The sequence below is a fragment of the Mastigoproctus giganteus genome, chromosome 6 (genome assembly GCF_048544385.1).
Source record: "Mastigoproctus giganteus isolate SK-2022 chromosome 6, ASM4854438v1, whole genome shotgun sequence".
Taxonomy (NCBI): Eukaryota; Metazoa; Arthropoda; class Arachnida; order Uropygi; family Thelyphonidae; genus Mastigoproctus; species Mastigoproctus giganteus.
The window spans coordinates 2,256,000-2,282,782 of NC_143580.1; the positions used below are offsets into that span (position 1 = coordinate 2,256,000).

Sequence of the window (26,783 nt, forward strand, 5' to 3'; positions counted from 1 at the left end):
TATGACATCGCAGTGATCCGGCTCAAAAACCGAATTCAGCTTTCTGATAAAATAAAGGTGATTTGTCTGCCGAACTCGGAAATGGCTAAACCGAGCTACGTTTCTCGTACTGTGACTGTCGCAGGCTGGGGTGCACTTTACTCTGGTACGTTAATTCTTTTGTACTAATTATGTTCCTTCTGATCATTCTTGCACTCTCCCAATCTTAAATATTCGTCTTAATCCGGATGTATTATAAAATCAAAAATGTATTTTCAGTCTGCGCTCCGAAAATGAGGTAAGAAAAAGTCAGGATGCTGTTAGACCGAATTCGAACTAATTGGAATAGGTTGGATTTATGGAGTTTGGCATTACTGAGATTTCTTGAGCTTTACTGAGAATTTTTCTCACCCATCACATGTTCAGCCACAAACCTCCATAGTGTTCTACCTGGACGTTCCACGATCACCAACCTCTTGGACACACTGTTCAGAATTGAAAGTACCTTAAGCAACAAAGAGCAACTGGATATTGTGTTCCTCGACATTAAGGCGGCCTTTGACAATCTGTCCACCCATGCATTATGTACCATACTGTGCAACTACTTCAAAATCTCTGGTAACATCCTAGTTCTCCTTAGGAAACTCCTTCAGTCCAGGACCCTATGGATCTGAAATCAAAACCATAATCACCACATTCTGTGCTCCAGAGGGCTCCCCCAAGGGGGCGTTCTCTCTGCCGCCCTCTTCGCAGCATCTTTAGAACCCTTCCTATCAAACCGTACTAGTTTTACCACCTACGCAGATGATATCAAGTCTTCATCATCACAAAATGCCCCTAGTCTCTCCAGTCTATTACCGTGAGCTCCAACCGACAGCTACATGAACTGGAAAACTACCTTCATGCGATTGGACTCTCCATTAATAAAGAGAAAACTGCACAACTCTCTATCACCAAGAAGAAAAATACCAACGATGTGAACATCATTATAGCGAACTCTCCAGCTAAAAAAGTCACCCAACATAAAGATTTGGGTATCATCTGGGACAAAGACCTCACCTTCTTGCCTCACTTTAATGCCACTCGAACGAAAACATATTCGGCTTTATGAGCTGTAAAACAAGAGATCTCCAACTTCCATAACCCGCACCTTATCATCAAATACATTCTTCATTGCATTTTCCCAATTCCATTATATGCCTTGACTATATGGTCCTCAGCACCCTCATCATACCAAGCCAGATTCCTCTCCTTGGAATTCTGGATCTTGAAATGGCTAAATAGGGTTTCCGGGCTAACACCTACAATCTCAAAATCTGTTCTGGTCACCAATCTTAATACGCTTCCTTGGAGGTATCTCATCATGAAACTGAAGTCACCCGATATTTGGGATATCATCGCCAGACCGTCCGACAGGAGAAGATGCCAGTCCAACACCTCCCCATACAGATCGAAGCTGCGAAGCATGTCCTCCCTGGACAACATGTTTCCACATAACTCCTTCCAGATATTTAATAGATTAGCCATAGACGTTGAGAAACTTTGCAAGGACAGAACATACAGAGCTTCCATTCTTGCAGACATGTATCCCTTAGTCATGTTCTAGGTGGACTCTCTGTGATGCCGCACTATCCACGCTCCGATGTATCCGTTGCACTTTTATTTGTTGTAACTTTATGTTTTTGTATCTTCACCAGTGCCTGTTTAAGGCCGTATATTGTATCTGGCTCTGTATACAATGCATTTGCCGGTATTTTATGTTGCATCTCTGTATGTAACGCATGTCCTCTAGCTGCATAGCTGTAAAGGGACATTTCTTCGGAAAAGAATTGATAATAATAATAATAATAATAATAATATATTGAAAACGATATGTATGAACTCTGCAGAGTTCGTCCTTCACGATTCTGTTCATCCTTTGAACTCTGCAGAGTTCGTCCTTCACGATTCTGTTCATCCTTTGAACTCTGCAGAGTTCGTCCTTCACGATTCTGTTCATCCTTTTTAGATTTTCCATCCAGAAGTTTTATTAATGTCCCTCAATGTGTGATTCTGCAAACCTTTTGGAGAGGGACTTTTATCTGCATGATAGCCTTATTAGGTAAATGGAATCTATTTTATAATGATGAAATACATTTAAATAACGACGATGCAAGAGTTCTAGCCAAACAGCCATAAGGAAAAATTTTGATTTGGGAGTGAATAGGATAATATAGATACCTCATTTAAGTCAAAGTAACCTTTCCAAGTCTTCGCAAAATGAAATTTTTCGTCAGAAATCTCTTTCCACTGAACAGATGGAATTGGATGCTCATTGCAGAACTCTGCATCGCAAAAAACACTGGCTAAAATTATACAATCAGAGTTGGATAGTGATATCTCAAGGGGGAGGCAACGAATGACAAGTTGGATACAGGCTCCGAAGTTGAATTGAACTTACAAATAAAGCTAACTGAAATGGTACGCACCTGTCATTCTGGGAACCATATTTCAACTGCATAATGATTTTTCTGGGTTTCCTCTCCCAAGAGGGAAACAAGATTACTAAAACAGCTGGTAACATCCTAAGAGAAAAGTGGCACAATTTGGAAACCGTGACAATGTCACTTCTCATTGAAAACGAAAAACTAAAGGCGCTTAATCAGGAGGTACAAAACAGAACAGATCTCCTTGATAGGATTATAAATACCTGCCCGGCATTCGTGATGAATTCAGATACGGTCAGACAAGAGAAATCAAAGGATCTGATAGGATCCGAGGTTTTCGATTCTCAGCTGATAAGGGAGCCACACCTGTCATGTTCAGAACCTAATCATTCTGAGTTACTACCTGTTTCTCCTGTTCCTAGATCATATGCAGACACCGTTCGAATTTCGGTACAAAAGACTGGACAACCGAAAGTTAAAACTGATAATGTTATTATTCTTCGAGCTTCAGACACCAGTGGGTGCAAAACAAGTGGCGAAGTTAAAATTCTCGTTACTAAGACCCTCAAGTCTGATCTTAAGACTGTTAAAATTAAGTCCCTACGCATGATACGAAATAAAGGAGTTATTGTAGAAACTGCTACCAAGACAGACTTAGAAAATTTATCTGCTTCTGAGTCTGTTACTTCGGTTGGCGTCTCTCTCGGACGCCCTCGCATGGGAAACCCGTCTTTGTTTCTTTACGACATTCCAAAAGATTTAACTAAAGAAGATATAATCGAAAATCTTCATGTGAAAAACTTGGCTGACTATGGATTTTCCTTAGAGGAATGTAAACAGGAAATTGCTCTCAGATTTACTACCTGTGCAAGATCGTCGTCACTTGTGAATTGGGCAATAAGCTTCCCGCCAAGAATGTACAACCGCCTTCTGTCCCAAGAAAGGATTTTCTTATCTTGAGTGTTCTCACAATTTCCGTCGGTTTACAATTGTAACCAAGTGTTACCTCTGCTTAGGATATGGGCACACTACACAGTTTTGTTCCCACGAATCCCCTTCGTGCGGTCACTGTGCCCGCAGGGTCATGTTTTCTCTGAATGCCCTCATAAGGAAGAGGCGGCTTGCTGCGCAAACTGCAAGAGATGTAAACGGGAGTACAGCCATTCTGTAAAGGACACTGAATGTCCTGCACATAAAAGAGCATTAGAAACCGCAAAAATAAGGACCGCTTATGAGTAATTTGGCCCATCACTCTCTACATAATGTAAACAACACTACCTCTCTAAACGGTTCTACGCCAGTTTCCTCTGTGGGGGAGAAAGGCCGTCTGAGGATTATGCAGATAAACGGGCAGTAGCTGACGAGATTAGGCTTATGCCGAGACAAATTGTATCGACATTGTCGCTATACAAGAGCCTTATTTTGCACGCGTCCAGTCTGGACCACAGTCTAAAATCCTGGGTTACTCGTTAAAAATGAGAATAATACAACCCGTTGACCAGAATCCCAAATCTTGTATATTAATTCTTAATGACTCTTTAGACATCACGGTTCTTCATGGTTTTTGCACTCAGTTCTCTACCTGCGTTCTTGTCACACACTCCGTAATGAATTTTTACTTAATTTCTCTCTACTGCCCTCCATCGGAGGACTTTAATCACTCCCTTGCTCACCTCGAGACTGTGATAAATACTTTGGCACCGAATAGCAATATATTGATCTCATCGGACGTCAACGCAAAATCAAACTTTTGGCACAGCCCTTCTACAGATTCACGTGGCCTTCTCTTGGAGGAGTTCATAATTAATCATTGTGTTTCAATTCACAACAAGCCTAATCATCCTCATACTTTCTCAAGTTAGGCAGGAGAATCTAATATAGATATAACGATGACAAACTCTCACATCGATTGCAAATCGATGTGAGAGTTTGTCATCGGACTGGTGCACCAGTGACCACAAAGTCATCTTTTATATGCTTTCCCCTGATTCTACCGTTCCATCTTCACACACTTTCTCACAGCCAGAAATAATAAGATTTTCTATCAGAAATATTGACTGGAATGCTTTGACTCTTCCATTCTTCTGGACCTTGACGAACAGAAACTTGCTTCTTTTGAAACCTCACCTATTTCTCATCAAGTGAACTATATTCAAAATGCTATAATAAAAGCGTCATATAAGTCTTACAGGAAAAAGAGGATTAATCAGAAGACGTGTTCATGGTGGACGCAGGAGTTATCGCAGTTAAGAAGGTAAGTTCATCGAGCCTGTAGGTACTACGAAAGGCATAGAGACTGGTCCCAAGCCGACGTTAATCGTTTTTACCAGCAGTATTCTTCATTGAGGAAGAGCTACGTGAAGGCCATTGCCTCTCGAAAGCGTGAAACGTGAATGAATTTCGTTCACACCTCTGGAAATGCTAACCCTTGGGGTCTTCTATACAAGATTGTAAGAGGAAAAACCTCTTGTTCTAACATTTTTGGCTCAATTGTGGCGGACTCCGTGGAAACACTGAACTGGCATGATTCTGCAAATGCAATCTTAGATGCTCTTTTTCCGTTGGATGATCCTACCTCAGACCTACCTGTTCATTGTAAAATCCGATCAGACAATGAATTTTATGTGTCCTCAACAACCACCGAACCTTTTACGTTGGATGAACTGCAGGCTGTCTCGCATAAAGTTAATGTTCAGAAGTGCCCAGGACTAGATCTTATAGAAAACATTTTTATTATCAGAGTCTTGAAATTAAAACCTTATGTTCTTCTAAACTTATTCAACAGATGATTCAGGAAGAACGTTTTCCGGAAATTTGGAAGGTCGCTCTAGTTAAGTTGATCAGAAAGCCGGATAAGCCTCCTGGAGCAGGTAGATCGTACAGGCCGTTCGCTCTGCTGGCTAACTTGGGTAAATAGCTAGAGCGACTAATGGCCATTAGATTGAATAACCTACTGGTAGAACAGGATCTGCTTTCGAGGAGTCAATATGGTTTCTGTCTCGGACGTTCCTGCGAGGATGCTCTTGTGGACTTTGTCTCTTCTGTTCAAAACTCAGTACATAAATATACCCTGGCAGTTTTCATCGATTTCGAGGGCGCCTTCGACTCCCTTTGGTGGGAGAGCGTCCTGGAGCGTCTGCGATCAGCTAGGTGCTCCAACCACCTTTACCTTTTAATCCGTAAGTACTTTGCCAATAAAACCATAATAGTCAAGGCTAAACATAGCGAAGTATCAAGATCAGTATCTAGAGGGTGCCCACAGGGCTCTATATTGGGTCCTTTTACATGGAACATGGTGCTGCAGCAGTGGCTCTCCCGATCTTTCGGTAACGTCAAAATAATAGCGTATGCAGACGATCTCATCATCTTGGTAAATGGTAACTCTAGGGCCGATCTTGAAACTACCGCAAATATATTTTGTTCTCCGGGATCTCTACGATTGGACTGTGGCCAATAAGCTTAAAATCAGCTTGTCAAAAACAAAGATGATGATTTTTGGATCAAAGTTGGATATCTCTCGACCTCCGTTGGTCAAGATCAACAACATTCGTCTCCCCATAGTTAAAGAGTACAAGGTTCTAGGACTGGTAATTGATTCCAGTCTCAAGTTTATTCCTCACTTGACAAACTTATCATCTAAAATACGTAGATTTACTGGTGCAATTGTTAGGGTGTCCTGTGTTGAATGGGGACTCTGCAGAAAAACTTTAAGGATCTATTACAATGCAGTTTTCCTCCCTCTGATCACGTATGCTGCCGGTGCATGGTTTGACAGGGCATGGCTCAAACACTTCAAAGCAAACCTCGCCTCATTGCAGAGAACCATTTTGCGGTGTTTAGTTAAGGCAGGCAGGACAGTCTCGACGCAAGCTCTGCAAGTACTAGCCAGAACATTACCTTTAGACTTGCAAGTTACTTATAGAGGATTTTTATACAGATTGAAAAGGCAAATTGACCGAATTTCTTGGAATAACCATCAACCTTCAAGATGATGCTAAAAGAGAAAGAAGGAGACTGTGGAACGAGTTAGTAAACATCTGGCAGTCCCGATGGGATACAGCTCCGGTTGGTGCAAAAACGAGAAAATTTATACCACAAGTTTCATTTCTCCTTGATAAACGTGTTCGATTGTGGTTCTGCATGGACATTTCACGTCGCACCTGTTGACAGGACATGAATCGATGAACCAGAGTCCTCTTAGGTTCAATTTATCACAAACAGACCTCTGTTCGTGTGGATCACCAGAGAGTTGAGATCACATCTTGTTTCGTTGCTCCCTGTATGACGATCTCAGACTTCCTCTTCAAGCACTTACTCATTTTCAACCAGGACAGGAGTCGTCTCTGCTTCAAAGCTCGGAGTCATTTCAGATTCTTCAGGCTTTCGCTCAAGGCGTATTTCTTCGAAGGCGTTCAGTGTCGACAGATCTCAACAGGATGCAGCACAACGGTCCTGCTGATGCATAGCTGGTTAGATCTCCTTTAATAATACATAAACTCAAATCCTCAAGAAATGAAATTTTCCTCGGCCTGCAGACAAAATTAAGTGCTTTCTTCCTTTTTTTTTTTTTAGCAGCACCACTACCTTCTTCCATTTTACTTATTTTTATTTTATTTTATTTATTTTTTTATTATTATTATTTTTGACTCATTTTATTTTATTTATTTTTATTATTTATTTATATAAATGTTTTATTTTAATAATTTCGGTTCCAAATCCAGCACCACGGGTGATCATTTTTTTTCCTTCTCTCTGGAATAGGCCCCCAGAGGATCCTGGCCTACCTTCTGACAACATTAGGTGGGTCAGAGTCTCTCTTGAGACAGTACGTGCTTTACATGGACTGGCCCATTTGTAGTGCTACTGTTCTTCACAGAGATACGAGGCGGAGTTGAACAAACGTTCTAGGAGCCGCCCTTTACATATACAAAAAAAAAAAAAAAAAAAAAAAAAAAAGGTAACCTTGCCACCCACCTGACGAGTTTTTATGTAGCTGCAAAGCAGACCATAACGGAGATAGCTGCGATGTTTTTAGCCATTGCTAGGGGAAAAACGATTTGGACAAAGTCAACGGGCATTTCAGTACAGTAATCAGTAAAAGAACAGTTAGGCGTCTACAGTAGGGTCGGGTTGTTACCAACGAAATGAGAGAATTCGAACTCTCGAATTTGGAAAACTAAATCTGACATCAAAGTCATCAGAAACAAACTGAATATCACCCAGAAATAAGAAACGATGAAGCTCTGTATACTACGTATAGAGTATTTAGCAAATTTAATTTAATAGAAAAAAATAATATTCTATTAATATTAGAATATCTAAAAAAACTGTTATATTAGGGTCATCTAGAAAGTCACTTCCGCTATCCATGTGTATTGTGTCTCTAAATTACGCGCGTTCTCTGGTCGATTTGCCTGCTTCGGTGAAGGAAAAATCATGCGTTTATGAGATGCTGACCTTGCTGTCTATGCCTGAGACCGACTAACTCGGCCACGGAGTAAAAGGCTTATAAAAGTTCATCGATGGGATTCGAACCCGTGCCTTTTCCACCCGGTACGGGCAGGACAGTGATGATACAACTGTGCTATCCATGCAGACAATTAGAACTGCTAATGATATCAGAAGTGGAAAAGTCCACTTCCTGATAAAAGAAAAAAAAAAAAATTCCCAGATCATTTTCGGTATCGTTAAAATGTGACTATCCAATATCGCTTTGAACTAAACCAAACCCCTTTACCACCGCGGGCGGATAATTTCTTCCGGTGATCTACAAAAAGCTACTAGAAGGTAAACTTCATGAGATTCAGCCAGCCTCCTGTTACTTTCTACGATTTTATAGTCAAAATACAACTCACTGTCAACTTTACCGATCCTTCTTAGGATCAATTGTTTCCAGTTTCCAGTACAATGACTTTGAGGCGCTTCCGTAGCCAGGTGGGAAGGAGCAGCAGTGCGTAGCATACGCTTCTTGATTAGACCGAAAGAATTCAAAGAATATCCTAGACCCCATCATCATCCATGAATCAGATGACATAACAGGGCTGACAGTAGAGGAACCAGTAGCAGGAAGTGATCACGGAGTTCTACGGTGGATGATGACGAGAGCGGTAGCACAATTAAAAGGCAAAGGAATGGGTTTTAATTTCAGAAAAGGAAATTACGATGCCTTAAGGTACTACATGGCCTCTATTAACTGGGTAGATATCGCGCAGAGAATGAATACAATTGAACTGTGGTACGCTTTTAAAACATTAATCACAGATGCCTTGAATGCGTATATACCATTAAAAAAATACTCCACGAGAAGGGTTCCAAGTTGGATGAATAATGAAGTTGCCACATTACTTGAGCAGAAAAAGGTGGCGTGGAAAGGTTACAGAGTAATAAAAAGTACTGAAGCCTATAACAGCTACAAGGTGATGTGTAATAGAGCCACAGAAAAGGTTCGACAGGCAAAGGCAGTTTATACGAAATCACTAGCAAACAGAGCAAAGAGGGGGGATAAAGAATTCTTCACATATATAAATGCCAAGAAGAGCAGGACAAACCAGATCGGACCTTTATGTAAGGGAAAGGGGATAGTGTTAAATACACACAAGGTGCCGTTGCAGATGAACTCAACAGTTATTTTGCATCGATATTTACAAATGAAAAGCCTTTTGTGGCAATGGGAAATTGTGGGAGCGAAGTTAAAAAATATGTAATTAATGATATTGAAATTTCGCAACATTATTTATTGAAAAAACTTTCAGAGCCTACAGACCAGTAAGGCTCCTGGAGTTGATGGAATATACCCTATAATCTTAAGAGAGGCGGCAAGCGAGTGCATTGAACCATTGAGGCTAATTATGCGAGCATCACTGGACTCTGGGGAGATTCCCTTGGATTGGAAAAGTGCAAATGTGTCTCCAATACATAAGGGTGGCTCTAAGAGTGAAGTGGGACATTATCGATATATCAGTCTGACTTCAGTGGTAGGGAAAATCTTGGTGGCAATGATCAAGGGTGGAATTCAGGATCATTTGGATCGAACTGAAATTCTCAAGGATACTCAGCATGGTTTTGTAAAGGGAAAATCATGTTTAACAAATCTGGTTCTCTATTTTGAAAGGGTCGCTCATGAGCCGGATTTAGGAAATAATTTCGACATTGCTTATTTAGATTTAAGCAAAGCTTTTGACTCAGTCCCACATGAGCGGTTGCTTTACAAGCTGGAACAGGTTGGAATCACTGGGAAAATCCTTAGATGGATAGCAGGATGGCTTCAGGGCAGGATGCAGAGGGTATTGATAAATTGCTATTCCTCAGATTGGGTTGATGCAAGAAGTGGGGTTCCCCAAGGATTAGTATTAGGACCAATGTTGTTTTTAATTTTCATAAACGACATCGATGAAGGGATAGAGAACGTGATGTCAAAATTTGCAGATGATGTTAAAATTGGTAGAGTAGTTAATGATCACTGTCAAGCTGAGCTTCTTCAGAGAGACCTAGATAGACTTCAGGAATGGTCAGAAAAATGGCAGCTATGCTTTAATCCAACAAAGTATTACACCTGGGAAACAGCAGTCCCAAAATAACTAATTCACTTGGTGGAGTTCAACTAAACCCAGTCCTGAGGGAAAGGAACTTGGGTGTAACGATACGGTCAGACATGAAATTCTCTGAGCATTGTAAACAGGTCGCAAGGAAGGCCCATGGTGTCCTATCGATGATCTATCGAACTTTTGCAAGTAGAGATAGGGACGTGATAATCCCATTATATCAGGCTTTTGATAGACCACACTTGGAATACTGTGTTCAAGTATGAAGACCGCACCTAAAGAAAGACATCGAGCTTCTTGAAAGGGTGCAAAGAAGGGTAACTCGCCTGGTGAGATCGGCAAAAGGGCGTCCTTATGAAGAAAGACTTCGAATATGTGGGTTGCAGAGTTTGGAAACTAGACACCTTAGAGGAGATTTGATTGAGGTGTTTAAGGCTCTGAGAGGCATCAGTAAAATGAATGAGGACGAAATTTTCAAGATTATAAATGATGCTAGAACTAGAGGACATAAATTCAAGTTATGGGGGGAAATGTTTAGATTGGACTGCAGGAAGTTTTATTTTAGCCAGCGAGTTATAAATTACTGGAATAAGTTGCCTACATGGGTGGTAGAGGCTGACAGTTTGGGGAAATTCAAAGGTCATCTGGATAGTACCTTCAGGTCAGGGAAGCGCATAGGATGATAGATTTAATTTCATTTTTATGTTAATTATTATTATTTATTTATTTTTATCATTGTTTTGTTCGTTTCATTTTTTTTTTTTTTGGCTGGTGTAGCATAAGCCGTAGGGTTTCTTGCACCATGCGGCCATTACTAATACTAATACTAATACTAGACCGGGGTTGAAGCCCGTGCCCACCAAATACGGAGGAGGCGGAAAGGTCAGGGAATGAATACTGCATATCCCCGGAGCAATATGGCCTTAGTTGCTAATGCTCCTAAAAAAATAACAATAACAACAATGACTTTATTTCTGATAATCGTATATGTTCAGGTTTAAATTCGTTGTTAAGCGTGTTGGTCTCCTTATCTTTGATATCTTGTCTGGCTTTTAACTTGCAGTTATCTGAAATTCTCAAAACCTTTTTGTTTTTATGAGATATTGAGAATCGACTCGGAATTCCCTCTGCGAAGAGTCACCCTGTTTATGACCAAAACATAAAATATGGGCGTAGGATGGATGGTTGGATCCCTCTACAACAGAAGTTAAAATACCAATATAGATCGTTCACTCCTCATTCAAAATTTTCAGCTTTTCATTTTTCTCAATCCAAGGAATAATTATCATCGTTCAGCAGTGCAGAAACCTTCACTTGTCCAAGGATTAAATTTTTTTTTGGGTGACTTCGTTTGACTCACTTGTGAGAAAATCTGTTGATTACATTTTCAAATTTAAAATTCCAATGAAAGCGTTCTGTGTGTGTGTGTGTGTGTGTGTGTGTGTGTGTGTGTGTGTGTGTGTGTGTGTGTGTGTGTGTGTGTTTGTAATCTGTGTTTAACACTAATGGAACGAATGAAGGAAAAACCGATTAAATAAATTGAAGCTTACATTTATGAAAAAGGACATTTACTCCCATCACTGTCGTTGGATTTCGGCGATCCCTTTCACGAAAAGTGAAGAAGAAAGGATGGAGACATTTAAAAGTTAACATTAACTTTAAATGAGAGAGAGAGAGAGACCCATGAGTCGCATGACTCACATGTAGTTATTCTTTTGTTTCAGGGGCTTCGGATGTTAGCGATGTTCTGCGAGAAGTAACTCTTCCTGTCATTTCAAATAAATTATGCAACTCTTCTTATAAGACTAACGAAAAGTTTCCAAATGGTATTGTAAGCCATCAAATGTGTGCGGGTTTGTCACAAGGAGGAAAAGATTCCTGCCAAGTAAGAAAATAACTTTCTTTCTTTAAGATTATTACTATATTTAATACCATTTATATACCACGTGATATCAGTATTATAATTTATTAAAAGCTATTCGTCTAAACTACTATGCATTAAAGGTGACGTTTCAGGCAACTTAGCGATACCCATCATCAGACCATGCTGCTAACAGACTAGTCTGCAGATGCTCCTAGAAACCTGATGTGCATACATTTTTTCTCTTTATTTCCATGTTCAATATTCTTATACAGAGTGTTTCAATTAAATGTCACCGATGTCTGTCTGCATTATTTATAGTTTTCAGCTTGTCTTCTGGAACTTTATTGTCATATCTGGGCTGAAATATTTCAATCTCATGTTAAAATTGGACTTAGAATTACTCTATGTTTATATTTTCTAACTTCTAAACTGAATTATGAAACGAACGTAAATCGCTCTTTCCAAAAGAAGCGATATTTTTTCTTTAAATCGAGGACGGGGAACAACTTTCCCGTTTCGTAGCTGATTTGGCAAAATATTAATTTAGAAATCGTAAAATCTAAATGGCAAGCCGCGTAGCACAATTTTAATATTAAATTCAAAAATCTCACACCAAATATAACAAAATAAGTACAGAAAAATCTTTTACAATTCTTGCAATAAAAAGTAAAGGTGAGACTACTTTACTATATTTATATGCAACTAAAATATCATTTTATTGAAAAGCTATTTTAATTAGCTGATTCTGATTATCTCTTTTGAGAGGTCACTCATGAGCCTGATTTAGGGAATAATTTCGACATTAGCATTAGCATTAGTAGAGGCATTTGATGCAAGAAAGCAAGCTTATGCAGCATCAGCCAAAAAAAAAAAAAAAAAAAAAAAAAAAACCACTTCCACTTCACCCCTCTGTTCGTTCAAAATACCTGTCCAGCTGAGCTTTAAACTTATTTAGGCTATCAACTTCCACGACAAGGGATGGCAGTCTGTTCCACCAACCAACCACCCGCTGGCTAAAGGCAAATTTCCGCACGTCTATCCTACATCTGCCTTTCCTCAATTTGAATTTATGCCTCTCTCAGGTGATTATTCTGAGCGAGAGGAAGAATCCCATCAGCATTGAGCATGCTTAAACCATTCAGGGCTTTATACACCTCTATCAGATCACCTCGCTGGTGCCTAGTCTCCAGACACTGTAATTTGCAAAACTTAAGCCTTTCTTCGTAAGATCACCCCTTTGTTCCATTCACTAATCTTGTTGCCCTTCTCTGTACTCGTTCCAGCAGCTCTACATCCTTCTTGAAATGAGGCCTCCAGACCTGTATACAGTACTCTAGGTGTGGCCTGACCATCGCCTTATACAATGGGATAATCACCTCCTTATCCCTGCTGGAAAAATTCCTGTATATCATTGACAATACTCCATGAGCTACTCTTGCAGCCCGTCTGCACTGCTCAGAGAACTTCATATCTGCCTGCACAACCACCCCCAAGTCCCTTTCATTCTCTACCACTGTCAGTGTAGTACCACAGAGTACGTTGCTCTGGGGTTGCTGTTTCCCATGTGTAGTACTTTACATTTGTCAATGTTAAACTTCATTTGCCACCTCTCAAGCCCATCTGCTCAACCTTTCCAGATCCTGTTGCAGCAGCATAGTGTCAGTAGTGTCCTTGACAACCCTGCCAACCTTTGTATCATCTGCAAACTTGGACATTAAGCTTGATATACCATCATCAATGTCATTTATGAATACAGAAAACAATAATGGACCCAACACTGAGCCCTGAGGGACTCCACTAATAACATTAGTCCACGATGAGCAGTGTCCATTGATTACCACTCTCTGTCTTCTCCCGCTCAACCACCCCTTTATCCATAGCAGCAATTTGCCTCCAATGTCACACTGCTCCAATTTGTGTAGCAGTCTTCCATGTGCAACAGTATCAAAAGCCTTTCTAAGATCCAAGTATATAATATCAAAGTTATTCGCTGCATCCAGTTCCTTTGTGACTGCATCATAGTATCCAATGAAATTAGTCAGGCAAGACTTTCCCTTAACAAAACCATGCTGTGTCCGAGCTATAGCTGAAGTCTTGTCTAAATGATCCTGCAGTGCTTCTTTAACCAGTGCCTCCATTAATTTTCCTGGAACAGAAGTTAAGCTCACAGGTCTATAATTACTTGTGTCAGCCTTTGATCCTCCTTTGTGAATTGGGGGTCACATTTGCACATTTCCAGTCTATGGGTACCTCCCCTGAGTCCAAGGAAGCTCTCATAATTATAGCTAAGGGTTTGCTTACTTCCTTTGCTGCCTCCTTTAATATAACTGGATAGATCCCATCCACCCCGGGTGCCTTTCTTGTGTTTATCTTCAACAGTTTCTCCTCCACTTTACTCCCAGTTATTTCAAGATTCTGTAGCTTACTGCTAGAGTTGAATACACCTCTGGCATTCCCCTTACTGAATAACTCCTCATGTGTGAATGTCGATGCAAAATATTCATTTAGTTTGTTAGCTATCTGAGCAGGATCATCAACAGTTGACCCATCAATATCAAGTGGACCAATCTGATTCATCCCCTTCCTTCTAGAGTTTACATAAGTAAAGAACTCTTTGCTGTTTTTCTTTGCATCCCTTGCCAAAGATTTCTCGTAATCTGCCTTCGCCTGCCTAACCTCCTTTGTAACTTGGTTGCATATCAACTTATATCTATCGTACGCTTCTGTGTCACGTGTTAATTTATAAGTATCCCATGCATTTTTCTTCTCTGCCATATGCCTCATTAGTTCATCTGACATCCATTTTGGCCTAAACCTTGAACAATATTTCTTAATCGGTATGTAAAGCCTAGTAGCTTCCAAGATACGTTCTTTGAATGCTTCCCATTTTGAATTTGCTGTTGGTAACATCATCAGTTGGTCCCACTGTATAGAATTTAAATACTGTCTCAGTCCATCGTAGTCGCCTTTACGGAAGCAATAACCCTTCCCTTTACCCCTAATGGTAGTTACCTCTTTGAGTAAATCCCACTTCAGCACACTGTGATCACTGCCACCTAGTGGTTCATTTATCTGCAGATTCTTAATAAGAATCTGCAGATAAATGATTTGATTATCAGCATGAAGAATCACTGCTGATAATCAAATCAAGAGTATTGCTCCCTCTAGTTGCCTCCCGAACATGCTGATGTAGAAAACAATCATCCAATAAGTCCACAAAAGCCCTGCTAGTGTGTGAGTAACCAGCCCCCGAATTCCAGTCAATATCTGGGAAATTAAAATCTCCCATTATAAGACTCTCTGATTTACTGGCCCACTCTATTTCCCTGTACAGTTCCTTATTATACTCATCAGAGTCATTAGGCCTATAGCACACTCCTACTCTCAATTTTGATCTCCCAATGCTTATGTCACACCAAACTGACTCAACACTGCACTGTCCAGAGATGTCGACTGGATTCACTTCCTTGGTTTTTATGTGTTTCTTAACTAATAGCATAACCCCTCCCCCCTTCCTATCCTGTCTATCCTTTCTGTAGACGTTGTACTCCCCAAATTGCAGTTCTGCATCCCTTATATCTGTGTGACACCACGTCTCTGATATCCCAACAATATCTGCCTTTGATGTTTTGAGCAATACCTCAAATTCATCAAATTTATTTACCAAACTCCTAGCATTGGTGTACACGCAAGTATACCTGCACCTGTTTCTATTCTTAGCTACCCTAACACAACCCATGTGTTTACTTGTACCGCAATGGCTCCCAGCAGTCTCTGAAATACCATGCATCTTGTTTTTCAGGTTTCTGCTCATTCTAATAGAAGCAATGCAAGAATCGCTTTCTCCTCTGCCAGTGGCTACTGTCAATCTATTGGTCTTTGTGTCCCCCCAAGCTAGCAGTTTTCCGACCCACCTAACACTGCCTCGATAGCATCAGCAAATATTCTTGCACCCTTTCTATTTAAGTGTATCCCATCCCTGTAGAAGCAATCTCTCCTGTTAACAAGTACAGTCCAGGCTGAAAAAAATTCTACCCCTTGAGCCTTGCACAATCTTTCCAGGGCCGAATTGATCGACAATGCTCTCATCATATACTCCCTCCTATCGTGTCTGGGCAGAATTGCAGACACTTTCAAATTCAACCCTAATTCTCGGCTTTTGTTCAACAGTGACCTGTACTTGTTAAGTAATTCTGCCGGTCTCCTACTCTTAATATTATTAGTGCCAACGTGTACAACTATATCACCTTTTGTGCCCTTAAAAGATGATATTCGCTCTACAACGTCATCAACCTTTGCCCCTGGCAGACATACCCTGGTCCTGTTCACCTATCTTTTTTACAAAGCATGTTCCCCGTTTCCCTGACAATAGAGTCACCAACAACTACTAGTTCCTTCGGGACCAGCGCATTCTGCCTTGGGGGTTGTGTCTGTGTCACGCGATGCCCAAGTGCAAGCTCTGGCGTTGATGTGGGCAGCTGAGAGCTTGATGGGCCCCTCAATTTAGTTTCTTCGTGGGCATCCACCCTGTCCTTCAAGCTCTCATATAGGCCCACAAGAACGCCGAGTTGTTGCCTGATATCGACATTGTTTATTTAGATTTCAGCAAAGCATTTGGCTCAGTCCCGCATGAATTTATAAGCTGGAATGAGTTGGAATCAGAGAGAAAATCCTTAGACGGATAGCAGTATGGCTTCAGGGAAGGAGGCAGAGGATTGTGATAAATGGTTATTTCTTGGATTGGGTTGATGGCAGAAGTGGATCAGTGTTGGAACCACTGTTGGGTTTGATTTTCTTAAATAACATCGATGAAAGGATAGAGCGCGTGGTGTATAAATTTGCAGATGATGTAAATATTGGTAGAGTTGTTGTTAACGTTGTTGTTCTCCAAAATAACTTATACACTTGGCGGAGTTCAACTAAAGCCGGTAGTGGAGGAAGGGTACTTGGGTGTTAGGATACGGTCAAACATGAAGTTCTCTGAGCATTGTAGACTGGTTGGTCAAGTGTCTGCTCCTCTCTATCATGCCTTAAGGAGTTATTTCTCCGATCGCTTTATAAGTGTTAAAAATGAATTTGAAGAAATTACAAGGTCTGTCTCAAGAGGATGTACACGGGGGTACATTTTGGGACCCCTGTGTTGGAACAGGGTTTTCCATATATGGTTGAGAAAAGTTTTCTAGGCGTAGGCATGATTGCTTATACAGATGACGCTGTACTTCTGATAAAAGGAAATTCGAGGAAAACTTTAGAGGATACTGCAAATCTTGTACTAGCTGATTTACAGCACTGGGCAAAAATTCACAAATTTCAGGTCTCTATTACGAAGACGCATCAAATGCTTCTAAAGGGAAATTTGGATCCTGAACGTCCTCCTGCCATTAAATATAATGAGAAGGTAGTCAAATATAGTGCTACAGTGAAATATTTGGGCATACTATTGGACGATCGAAGGAGTTTCTTACCGCACGTAAAATATGTCAAGGACAAATGCAAAGTTCTTTTCGCCAAATTAAGACAAATCATGCGTAAAGAATGGGGTTTGAACAGTAGAACCTTAAGGTTATATTATAACTGTATATTTTTGTTAATTTTGGCTATGGACTGGTGTCTGGGACTTTAGATCTGATAAAGTGATAATGATTAAGCAATTGCAACAAGCTCAGAGAGCAGCCATGCTCCTGATGTCAAGAGCTTGCAAAACCCCTTCTACTGCAGCTCTTCGAGTGCTCCTTGGTAAATTTACAATACAGTACCAGGTGCAATTTAGATATTTAGTTTATCATCATAGGAGACAAATTCCTGCGAAAATTGGTGGCATCAGTCTTAACTTGAAGAATAGGCAAACCCAAGAAATGAAAAGGCTTCGGATGCTTTTTGTCAATAAATGGCAGTCGGATTGGATTCCAACTGATGTCGGTATAATTACTAAAGGTATTTTTTTCTAGTTGTTAGGGAGTTTGTGGAGAAAGATTCCCTCTGGCTATTCCCGAGTCTTCATACCACGTTTTTATTTACTGGTCATGGTAGTTTAAACAGCAAACTGTATAAATTTAAACTGGTAAATTCGCCTTTATGTCATTGTGGTGAAGAAGAAACTGTAGATCACATCCTGTATCACTGTTCATCTTACAGTGACCTCCAGATGAACTTAGAGGATCTGTAAGATGTAAAATCTTACAAGTAAATTGTATATAAAGATAACAGATCGTCGTTCCCAAATTGAGAAATTTAATAAGAAAGGATACGTCAGGAATCCTTTCATACGTCAGGAATATTGAAAAATTAAATATAACAAATCAAATAAATTGAACAAAGTGGATCGTTAAAAATATGGGGGAGATTAAATTAAGGAGAGGGCTAATCGAAGGCAAGGGAGAGTCATGGAAATTACTGCACGAAATTTCCAGCAACAGATGGATAAACACTCAGCTACAAGTACCGTAAACAAATCTGAAGGTCTAACACGGGTAGCAGAGCCATCAGTAAATAGGCGACAAAAAGGGTCGGTCGAGAACAATAGAAAGATGAGCCGAATTAGTCGGAACATCCCTTTGATCAGAGACTCCAGGAGACAAACAGGAAGTGAGTACAAGACTAATACTGTGTCCAAAACAATAGGGCTAGCGATTGGTAGTCTTGAATAGCTGGTCCCGAAGAAATTTATGGTAGGTGCCAATCTAGTAACACGTGTCTGTGGATTTGTCGGCCAATTTCAAAAGAAAACAGACGGCCTGGGAAAGGAATATTGATATTAAAATGGGAGGTTGAATCTAGCGGGGATGGACATAGCATGCGAAAACCACACTAGCGAATAGTCGGGATGTAAATTTAAATATTGAAGTACGAGCGGTTAAATTTCTGAGCGAAGGTGGGCCAGCACAAAAGAGCGGTACACAAATTCGGACAGCAAAAAGAGAGCGCGCGTAGCCAAGACATGAGCGTCAGCCAGTTGAAAAAGTTCTGCCAAAGTTAAGATGGAGTAATAAGTTGTGTAGGGTTAGATAAGTTTAAGTGCAGTCAGTAAGTTAACAAGAGCTAAAAGAATTTCATGATAAAGGAGAACAGTCGAGTAGTTGGTCATATGGTTGGTGATGGGGTAGTGGCTCGTATGCAAATGAGTGAAGTGTAAGGAGAAATAAGCCTAGTCCGTCATCCGAAGGCAGTGATAAAGGCCAATGCGCAATAAGTGAGCTGAGAAGGTAAAGTTGTAATCCCGAGCCCGCCAGAGTAGATGAACCGAAAGCTAAACAGCAGTATCGAAGACCAGCCCATAGATTCCTAAGAGACTCAGTGATGCCCTATCAAGACGTAGACTACAGCCCATTCAGAAACGAGAAGCCCTAAGATGAATGCCCTTGGCAAATGATGATGCCATTCCCAGACAAGGAGCTGAAGGCGCCAAGACAGAGAAGTTCGGTTCGTAAAAATTAAGTAAGTGACTAGTTATATAGTATTCTCCCTCACAAATAAAGGACTGTAGGAACTCTAATATCAGATTATTATAATGTTTAGAAAGATGTTAAGGGAAGGATGTACAAAAATATAAATATAGAGATAAGTCAGATGATAGTTACGGGTTTTGATTAATGTATAATTAGACATATGTAGAAAGGCAAAGGAGAGAAATTCGATATTTGTTATTAGTTATTGTCTAACATATAGGTATGAGATATTTTGGAAGGGAAGGGTAGAGAAATACACAGAAAGAAAAAAGAACTTCTGAATGTAGCTAACCCTTTGGGACAAGCATTAGTCCAGAAATTGGTGTCAAATGTACTATCTGTCTTGATTGGAGAAAGTTAGTGAAATTGTATTCCCCAAGACAAAATGGGACACTGATTAAATGAGGAGTTAAGAGTGAAATTCCTAAATAAATTTTTAAGGTAAGAATAAGGAGAAAGGGTGTTAACTAATCCTCTTAAGTAATTATTGTTCATGTGTGAAGAAAGAAGAAACTATAGCAGTTTTTTGTAAGGATATTAAGTTTGTTGTGTATAAAGAAATAACCCTTCTAGTGTAAAACTAATGTGCTAAATCGCATATATATCTGATGCTACATAGGCAAAATTGAATAATATTAGTACGTGCTTGACTTTTGATCACTTTATCATGTTTTATATATATGTAAATAAACTATGTTATTTATTAATTAGTGAGTTTGTCATTCTTGAGCACTCAGCCTTTCCGAAGGGAATTATACGTAATTGAGAAGTTCCCTTGAACCTGAATTCTCCTGTGACTCCAAAGTCAGATGTGTAAGTGGAGGTATAAAGAAAGGGGTCTATATATATATCTGTAATGGAACAAAACAAATAAGATATTTAATAATAATAATCAGGAAACTAAGGAAAAGAAGTAAAGACATTCCTTCCATTCTCCCCCCCCCCCCACAGATCGTGTTGATGACTTTTCTCACGGCAATAAAACGGTGTTGGCTGTTTCTCAAACTGTATTTGTAAAATTCAATACTTTTTACCAATCGTGCTTTCAACAGAAGAGAGTATTTGCAACAAGCTTCTTGATATGCATGTGGTGAATTGTTTGTTAAAAATTTCATCCTTGGAATTATAACTGGAAAAATTTTAGTAATGTTTCTTGCTGATCTAGTGAATCTCTTAGTGCGCATGAACTTTCGCGACTACTGGAAGTCATTGCTGCTGCTTACAATACTAGCTCTGAACATAGTGGTGCTCATCTTCCTCTCGAACTTTCACATACGGACGTCGATTATAGGACTTTTGATGAGGTATTGAATTGATCCTTCGAGATCTTGTGATACCTTGTTACTTTTTGTATATTATGTATTTATATTGTTGATTGAGGGTCTTTATAACAATTCTAACTCGGGTTCCTATGAACTTTCACCTACTGGAAGTTATGGGAAATTGGCGACCTTTCGAATTTTCGCTTTGGAAGCCGAGGGTTTTTTGCTGTGTTATACAGATGATATATTTGCTAGGTGTTACAATCAGCTTTTCTTTAGTTGCTTTGGCAGATGTTTTTGGCATAATATGGTTAAATTGATGATGATGCTAGCTCTGGCTGGGCTAAACGTTGGACCACAATTGTTAGTCTTGTGTGAGGTATTAATTGAATTCATATGATGTTTGTTAGCTAAACTTCTTTATTACCTTTTTACTTCAGTTAACTGCTATGTGTTAATTACTTACATCGGAAGTTTATTGATGTCACTGAATTGTCTATTTAACTTGACATTTTTGTACAGTCTTATAGTGTCTGTTTGATGTCTCGTTTGTTACTAGGAATTACTACGTAACGGTAAATGTCATATAAGCTGTAATACGCTGTAAATTCTTGCTTTTCTCAAAGCTTGAAGATGTGTCTGGAAACCAACGCCGATATTATAGTTTCCATATCATGTGAACAGTTGAAACTTTTCATGTTGTAGATAATTGCATCCCTTCAAGGTTTGAAGATATGTTTGGACTCTGCCTCCTGCTTTTATTTGATGTAATTACATTCTTTACACTACTTTACTTTATTTCTTCACAGTTTGTGGAGGGGACAGGGGACAATCGACTACTCTCTTTGACTTCTGCTGTTTTATATGATGTAAATATACGCCGTAAACAATTTCATTTCTTCAGAATTTGAAGAAGTTACAGTAAGACAACTTCCACTTTCTATACTATTCTGCTTCCTTTTTCTTTCTACTAACTGCTATTTCATGAGGGGTCCCTCTGTGATCCTTATCTTTTCTACTCTATTTACTCAATTCCATACTTTACCTAACTTGTATATATATGTATACCCTTTCTATTTCTGCTCGATTGCACCTAGAGGTCAATGCACTTACAGAGCTTTGACCTCTGTAAGTGTGGCAAGATGTAAGTTTATTCTGGTCGCCTTGCATGGCCGGCATTTCCATTGGCCTCGCCACAACACGTTTACGAGCGGCTAATGGGGGAAACCCTGGGGTCCGCTAATTTTAACATATGAATATGAATATGGTTGCAAGAAGGCCCATGGTGTCCTATCGATTTATTAAACATTTGCTAGTAGAGATAAGGATGTCATAATACCATTACATAAGAATATTGTTAGACCACACTTGGAATACCGTGTTCATGTCTTTTGTAAAATACAAAAATAAATTGGTAACCTCAGAACAAACCGACTGTTTTCCAAGACTGGCAAATCTCGTCTTAAGGTGATAGCAAAGAAATTAAAAACAGTTAATACGCTATTTACACCGATAAGCCAAAACATTATGACCACCTACCTAATATGATGTTGGTCGGTCCTCCACATGCAGCCAAAAGAGCTCGTATCCGGCGAAGCATGGGCTCTACAAGATTTCTAAATGTGTGTTGTAACTCCTATAAGGTCCGTACTTGAGACGCGCAGATCGGATTTGCTGTTCCAACAAAACCACAGATGCTCGATGGGATTGATGTCTGGGGAATTTGGAGGGAAAACTTGGAATACGGGCTGTTGTCTTGTTGAAAGAGTCCAGTGCCATTTGGATACGCAGTCATTGTGAACGACAAAACAAGGTCCGTAATAATGAGGAGGTATACAGGTATATCACCTTATGTAAGGCGGCTCCAGAACAGAATGTTTTTTAGTTCATTTCCGCCGTGGAACACTGCGATGATTATACAACTCTTTAAAATCCATCAAGGTATGTAATATCGTGTTTTTGCAGTGTTGGTGTGTTGTTTAATCCCTTCTGGCCACTTTGGTACCAGGAAGGCAATCGCCTAGAAAGCCTGTCCAGTGCCAGTGAATACCACGAAGAGGCGAGGCACAACTATGTATCTACCGTAGCTCACCTTTACAATGTCGTGCCCAATGCCCAAGCTTGAGATCATTAAAAAAAAAAAAAAGAAATGTAATCCACTCAACTCTTGCACATACCTGATAGGATAGGCGAAATTCAAATGACAAGTTATAAAAGCAAAATGGTGAGGAGTAATCCCGTAAGCGAGTCTATGCCAGTCTGAGGCCAGCTGTGATGGTGGTAAGAAGGTCTAAAAAGGATTCAATAGAATTCAGCACATGCAATTATAGCTCGGTAGCAGAATGTAGGGGGTATTTTCGAGGTCTTGATATGGCAAAGAAGTGGGCGTACTCTTACCGTGTGTACATCAAATCCAAAAATTTTATTACTTCATTGAGCGTGTCTTCCCCAACTTTTGTCACTATTGAATACATCACGTGTTCTGACACTAATAGAACAAACTTAATTGCAGAAAAAACTAAACCCCTCAATCATTTCTTCATTCAATTAACAAATATACGTGATCTCAGTTCCAATCTCAATGATTCCATTTCCATTTATAATCTGCCACACCCCATGTACTTTTCTGACAGAATCCCAATTATCGGTTGATTCAAACACTGCTCATCTCAGTTGTCCGAATTACTTCCCGTATGATTGGTTTCACTTGAAGCGTGATGATTGCGCATATATCTGCTCTGATATTCCCTGTCAGAGATTTACTTATTTGGAATTTCCTCTTTTCGATCTTCTCTGATTTACAGTCTCTCTACCATATTATGACAAACTTATATGTTTCTTCTATGGTTCTCCCAACTCCACTAATCACTTGGAACTCTTGGTTTTGCTCTCTTCCAAACATGACTTCCTCACGTCCAACGCTCCTAAGTTAGAGATAATTTCCCTTGTTGATTTTAAAGTTCAAAACTCCAGCTGGCTTCCGTTTTCTAGTCACACAGACCCAGCTGGTTGAGATTCTGAGGCTTTGCAATTACTAATGACCTCGCACAGACAGTTCATTTACCCACCAGAATGCCAGATCATCCTAATCATACAGCCACGCTTGATATTTTCCTTACAAACAGTCCTTCTAAGTACACGGCCAAAGTGAGAATCCGCTAAGAACCTCTGATCACAACATGCAGATGGACTCTTCTCGAATGGACCCTTTCTCACTCCTGGCCATTCTCGATCACGTGTTGTATGGCATTACAAGAAGGCTAATGTGATGATCTGCGAAATTTATTTTCTTCTTTTCCTTGGTCAGATTATTGTTTCTTCTATAATATCTATAATGTAATATCTGTATTGCAGGCAGTGAACAATTCGATGGATGTTTGATGCAATAATACCCATAACAGTGAAAATGCTAGGGGTTTAACATAAAATTAACCAATATAGCAATAATTACGTAAAACATATATTACAACATAAATCATATAATTGCATACAATTAAATTTTATGTTAACATGGGAAATGAAAGAACATTTTCTTTTTTTTTTCTTTTTTTCTTTCTTTTTTTCTCATGCTACACACTGCGCAATGAATAAATAATGGCACTCACTCGGCTGAAGACGAAAGCAATTCCCTCATGATGCGCTTCTGTACGATTTGTCCTCTATGAACTTTTTTGTAGTCCACATCCAACTCCTGGACGTTGTGGAGCATCTCCATGTGCAGAAATCTGTCGCCTAGCCTCAGCCTCCACGCCACAGACTGTAGATAGGAGAGGGCTCTTAAGGGTTCCGGGGTGAACTTCCAATTGCACATCTCCCGAAAACGTGATGTCAAAGTGTTGCTCAGACTGTGTTAGTGACACTAGGTAGGGTTGAATTACTTGTAGGGTTGAAATACTTTAATGTACACTCCACTTTAATAATATCTCGTCATTTATTGGAACTTCACCTGGCGACTTCACCGCATACTTTAACGTGTAGAAAACCACCGCGATGCTTGGCTTGGGGTTCGCCATACTTATCCTTAATATCTTTATAAATACTTGTTGCTTTTGCTTGTTTCTAATGAAACAGCGCTGCTGTTGCATTAGAAACGTTCCAATTCTTTGTGAAACCTCCAAAATCCAGTTATTCCCGGAATCACTCCTGTTTCTTCTTATGAAGCGAAAAGTGACCTCAGGAACCATCTCCTCTTTCGTCAGTCCCAAATGCAAAAGAGTTTTCTCATAGGTGTCACGTAGAAATTTCATCCTTCTGAACTTCCTTACTAATATCTTTCACAATTAACTTCATTCTAGGTCTTTTGGGAAATCCAAAAGCTAATCCAAGACGTGTCAATTGTTCGAACTTTTTTTATTTCTTTTTTCGTTTGCGTCTCTAAAACAATGTCACGATCAAATACTTTTCTTACCTTCCGTATCGTGACCCCTCTCAACGAGTTTCTCATTTCCTTATCCACAGCAATTAGGACATCTTCACTACTTTTAGGTACAGAGTAGTCATTAGCTTGAATTAATAAAACATGCTCACTATCATATGATCTAGCTGCTTCATCGTTGAGGAACTAACTTTCAAGCCCACGTCCTTTGCAACAGAAGTTACGTCACTCTTAACTACATCACTGTAAAGTTTCAGATTTTGTCGGTTATCCGTATCTTGCCTATTATTCTGAGTGGATTCATACATACATTGTATCCGTTCCTTAAATTTCTCATTCTGTATTCCAAGTTCCAGAAGAAAATCCAATCTAGACAGTATCACTGAACTCCTTGGCAAAGAGGAAATCTTCCAAATCTTTACGTAATTTAAATGTTATTTCTGTACTGTTACGAGTATTATCTCCTCCGAAATCGCCATCTGCGGGAGGCAGTTCGTCTCCCTAGAAGAAGTCATGTTTTTGGACAACAGGATTAAAATTCGTGTTTTCATTCCTAATTCCTTTTGAACACGATGACAGTGTCGTTCCCTATCTCAATTTCAGCTGAAGAATTTTAATTTTCCTCAGCCAAATCCATATCACTCTGAACATTTTTCTTAACTTTACCTAACTCCTTATCCCAATCAGTTTAGGCGCATAGATCTTGACTTTCCTCTTATTATTTCGTCTTGAAACGGGAGACCTACTGCACGATGAACACAGTGATCCAACTGAACTTTCTTCCCCACTGTTGAACAACCATCTTTGACGAAGTGTTTTGATAGAATATTCAGACCTACACGGTGTCAAAAGTGCAATGTCATATCATCCCTATTATCCTCACTGTCCAATTCTGTTATCATGATAGCTTTACCCGAGAGAACCCCCTCCCATTCCAGCATCTTCTCACCTACCCCTCCAGAGATAGAGACCTCAGAAGATTGTTTGCTTTGACTCAGAGACAATTTACCTCAAGATATACTTAGCTCCTGAAATTCTAGCTTACGAGAGCCAGTTCTTCCTTAATCTACGTTTGAAATTTGCCGAATTAGCAGTCTCTATAGCAACAGTGAGATCAGACTCCTTAGCACCTGCAATCTTAGAACCTGCAATCTCTTTCAATTCAACGCCATAAATTTTCCCACATGTACGAACAACCTTGAGTGCATCTGACTCCATTTCACAAACCTTTTTTTTTTTTTTTTTAAATTATGAGAGGGCACTAATAAACGTATAGGGGACACTATCATCCTTCTTTCTTCGTTAACCATGGCTGTATAGGTCTTTACTATTTAAATCTAAAATTCTTTAAAATTACATATATTTTCAGCTAGGAAGATATTTTATTCCAAATTTAAATGAAACTAATCAGCTTTTCCACCTGTTTTAAGTCCCCTTCATCCATACCTTGCAGATTTTAAAAAGTAGCTCTTCAAATTTTGAAGTAACAGCGCTATGCTGAAGCATAGCCGGTTGGAACTGACAGTTAGAACAGAGAACGCTCTAACTGCCAAAACAGACTTATCGTAAATCTAGATTGAATATTACCTTTCCTTGATTAGAAATCGCCAAACCTGGTAGACCTCATCAGAATATATTCGCTGGTGCACGGAAGCGATTCATTATTGCGTGTATTTAAGAAAGAAACAATTTTTTAAGGTTTTGTATCTTTCAAGGTTTTGTATCTTTGCAGGGTGATTCCGGAGGGCCACTGATGATCAAACAAGGCAGTAGATGGTTTGTGTTGGGAGTCGTTTCCTTTGGATTCGGATGTGCCCAACCCCGCTTTCCTGGTGTGTACACAAGAGTGACCTCGTTCCTGAATTGGATAAAAACAAACACCCGCTCATAA

General features: G+C 39.7%; 1 protein-coding gene across 1 annotated transcript; it reads left to right on the forward strand.

Annotated features, from left to right (window-relative positions):
- LOC150083795 (clotting factor B-like) lies at positions 1-26,783 on the forward strand (the record flags this gene model as incomplete). The annotated part of the gene is made up of 3 exons (XM_090375358.1): positions 1-145; positions 11,671-11,831; positions 26,625-26,783. Coding segments are annotated over 3 exons (465 nt in total), but the record flags the coding sequence as incomplete, so codon positions are not given.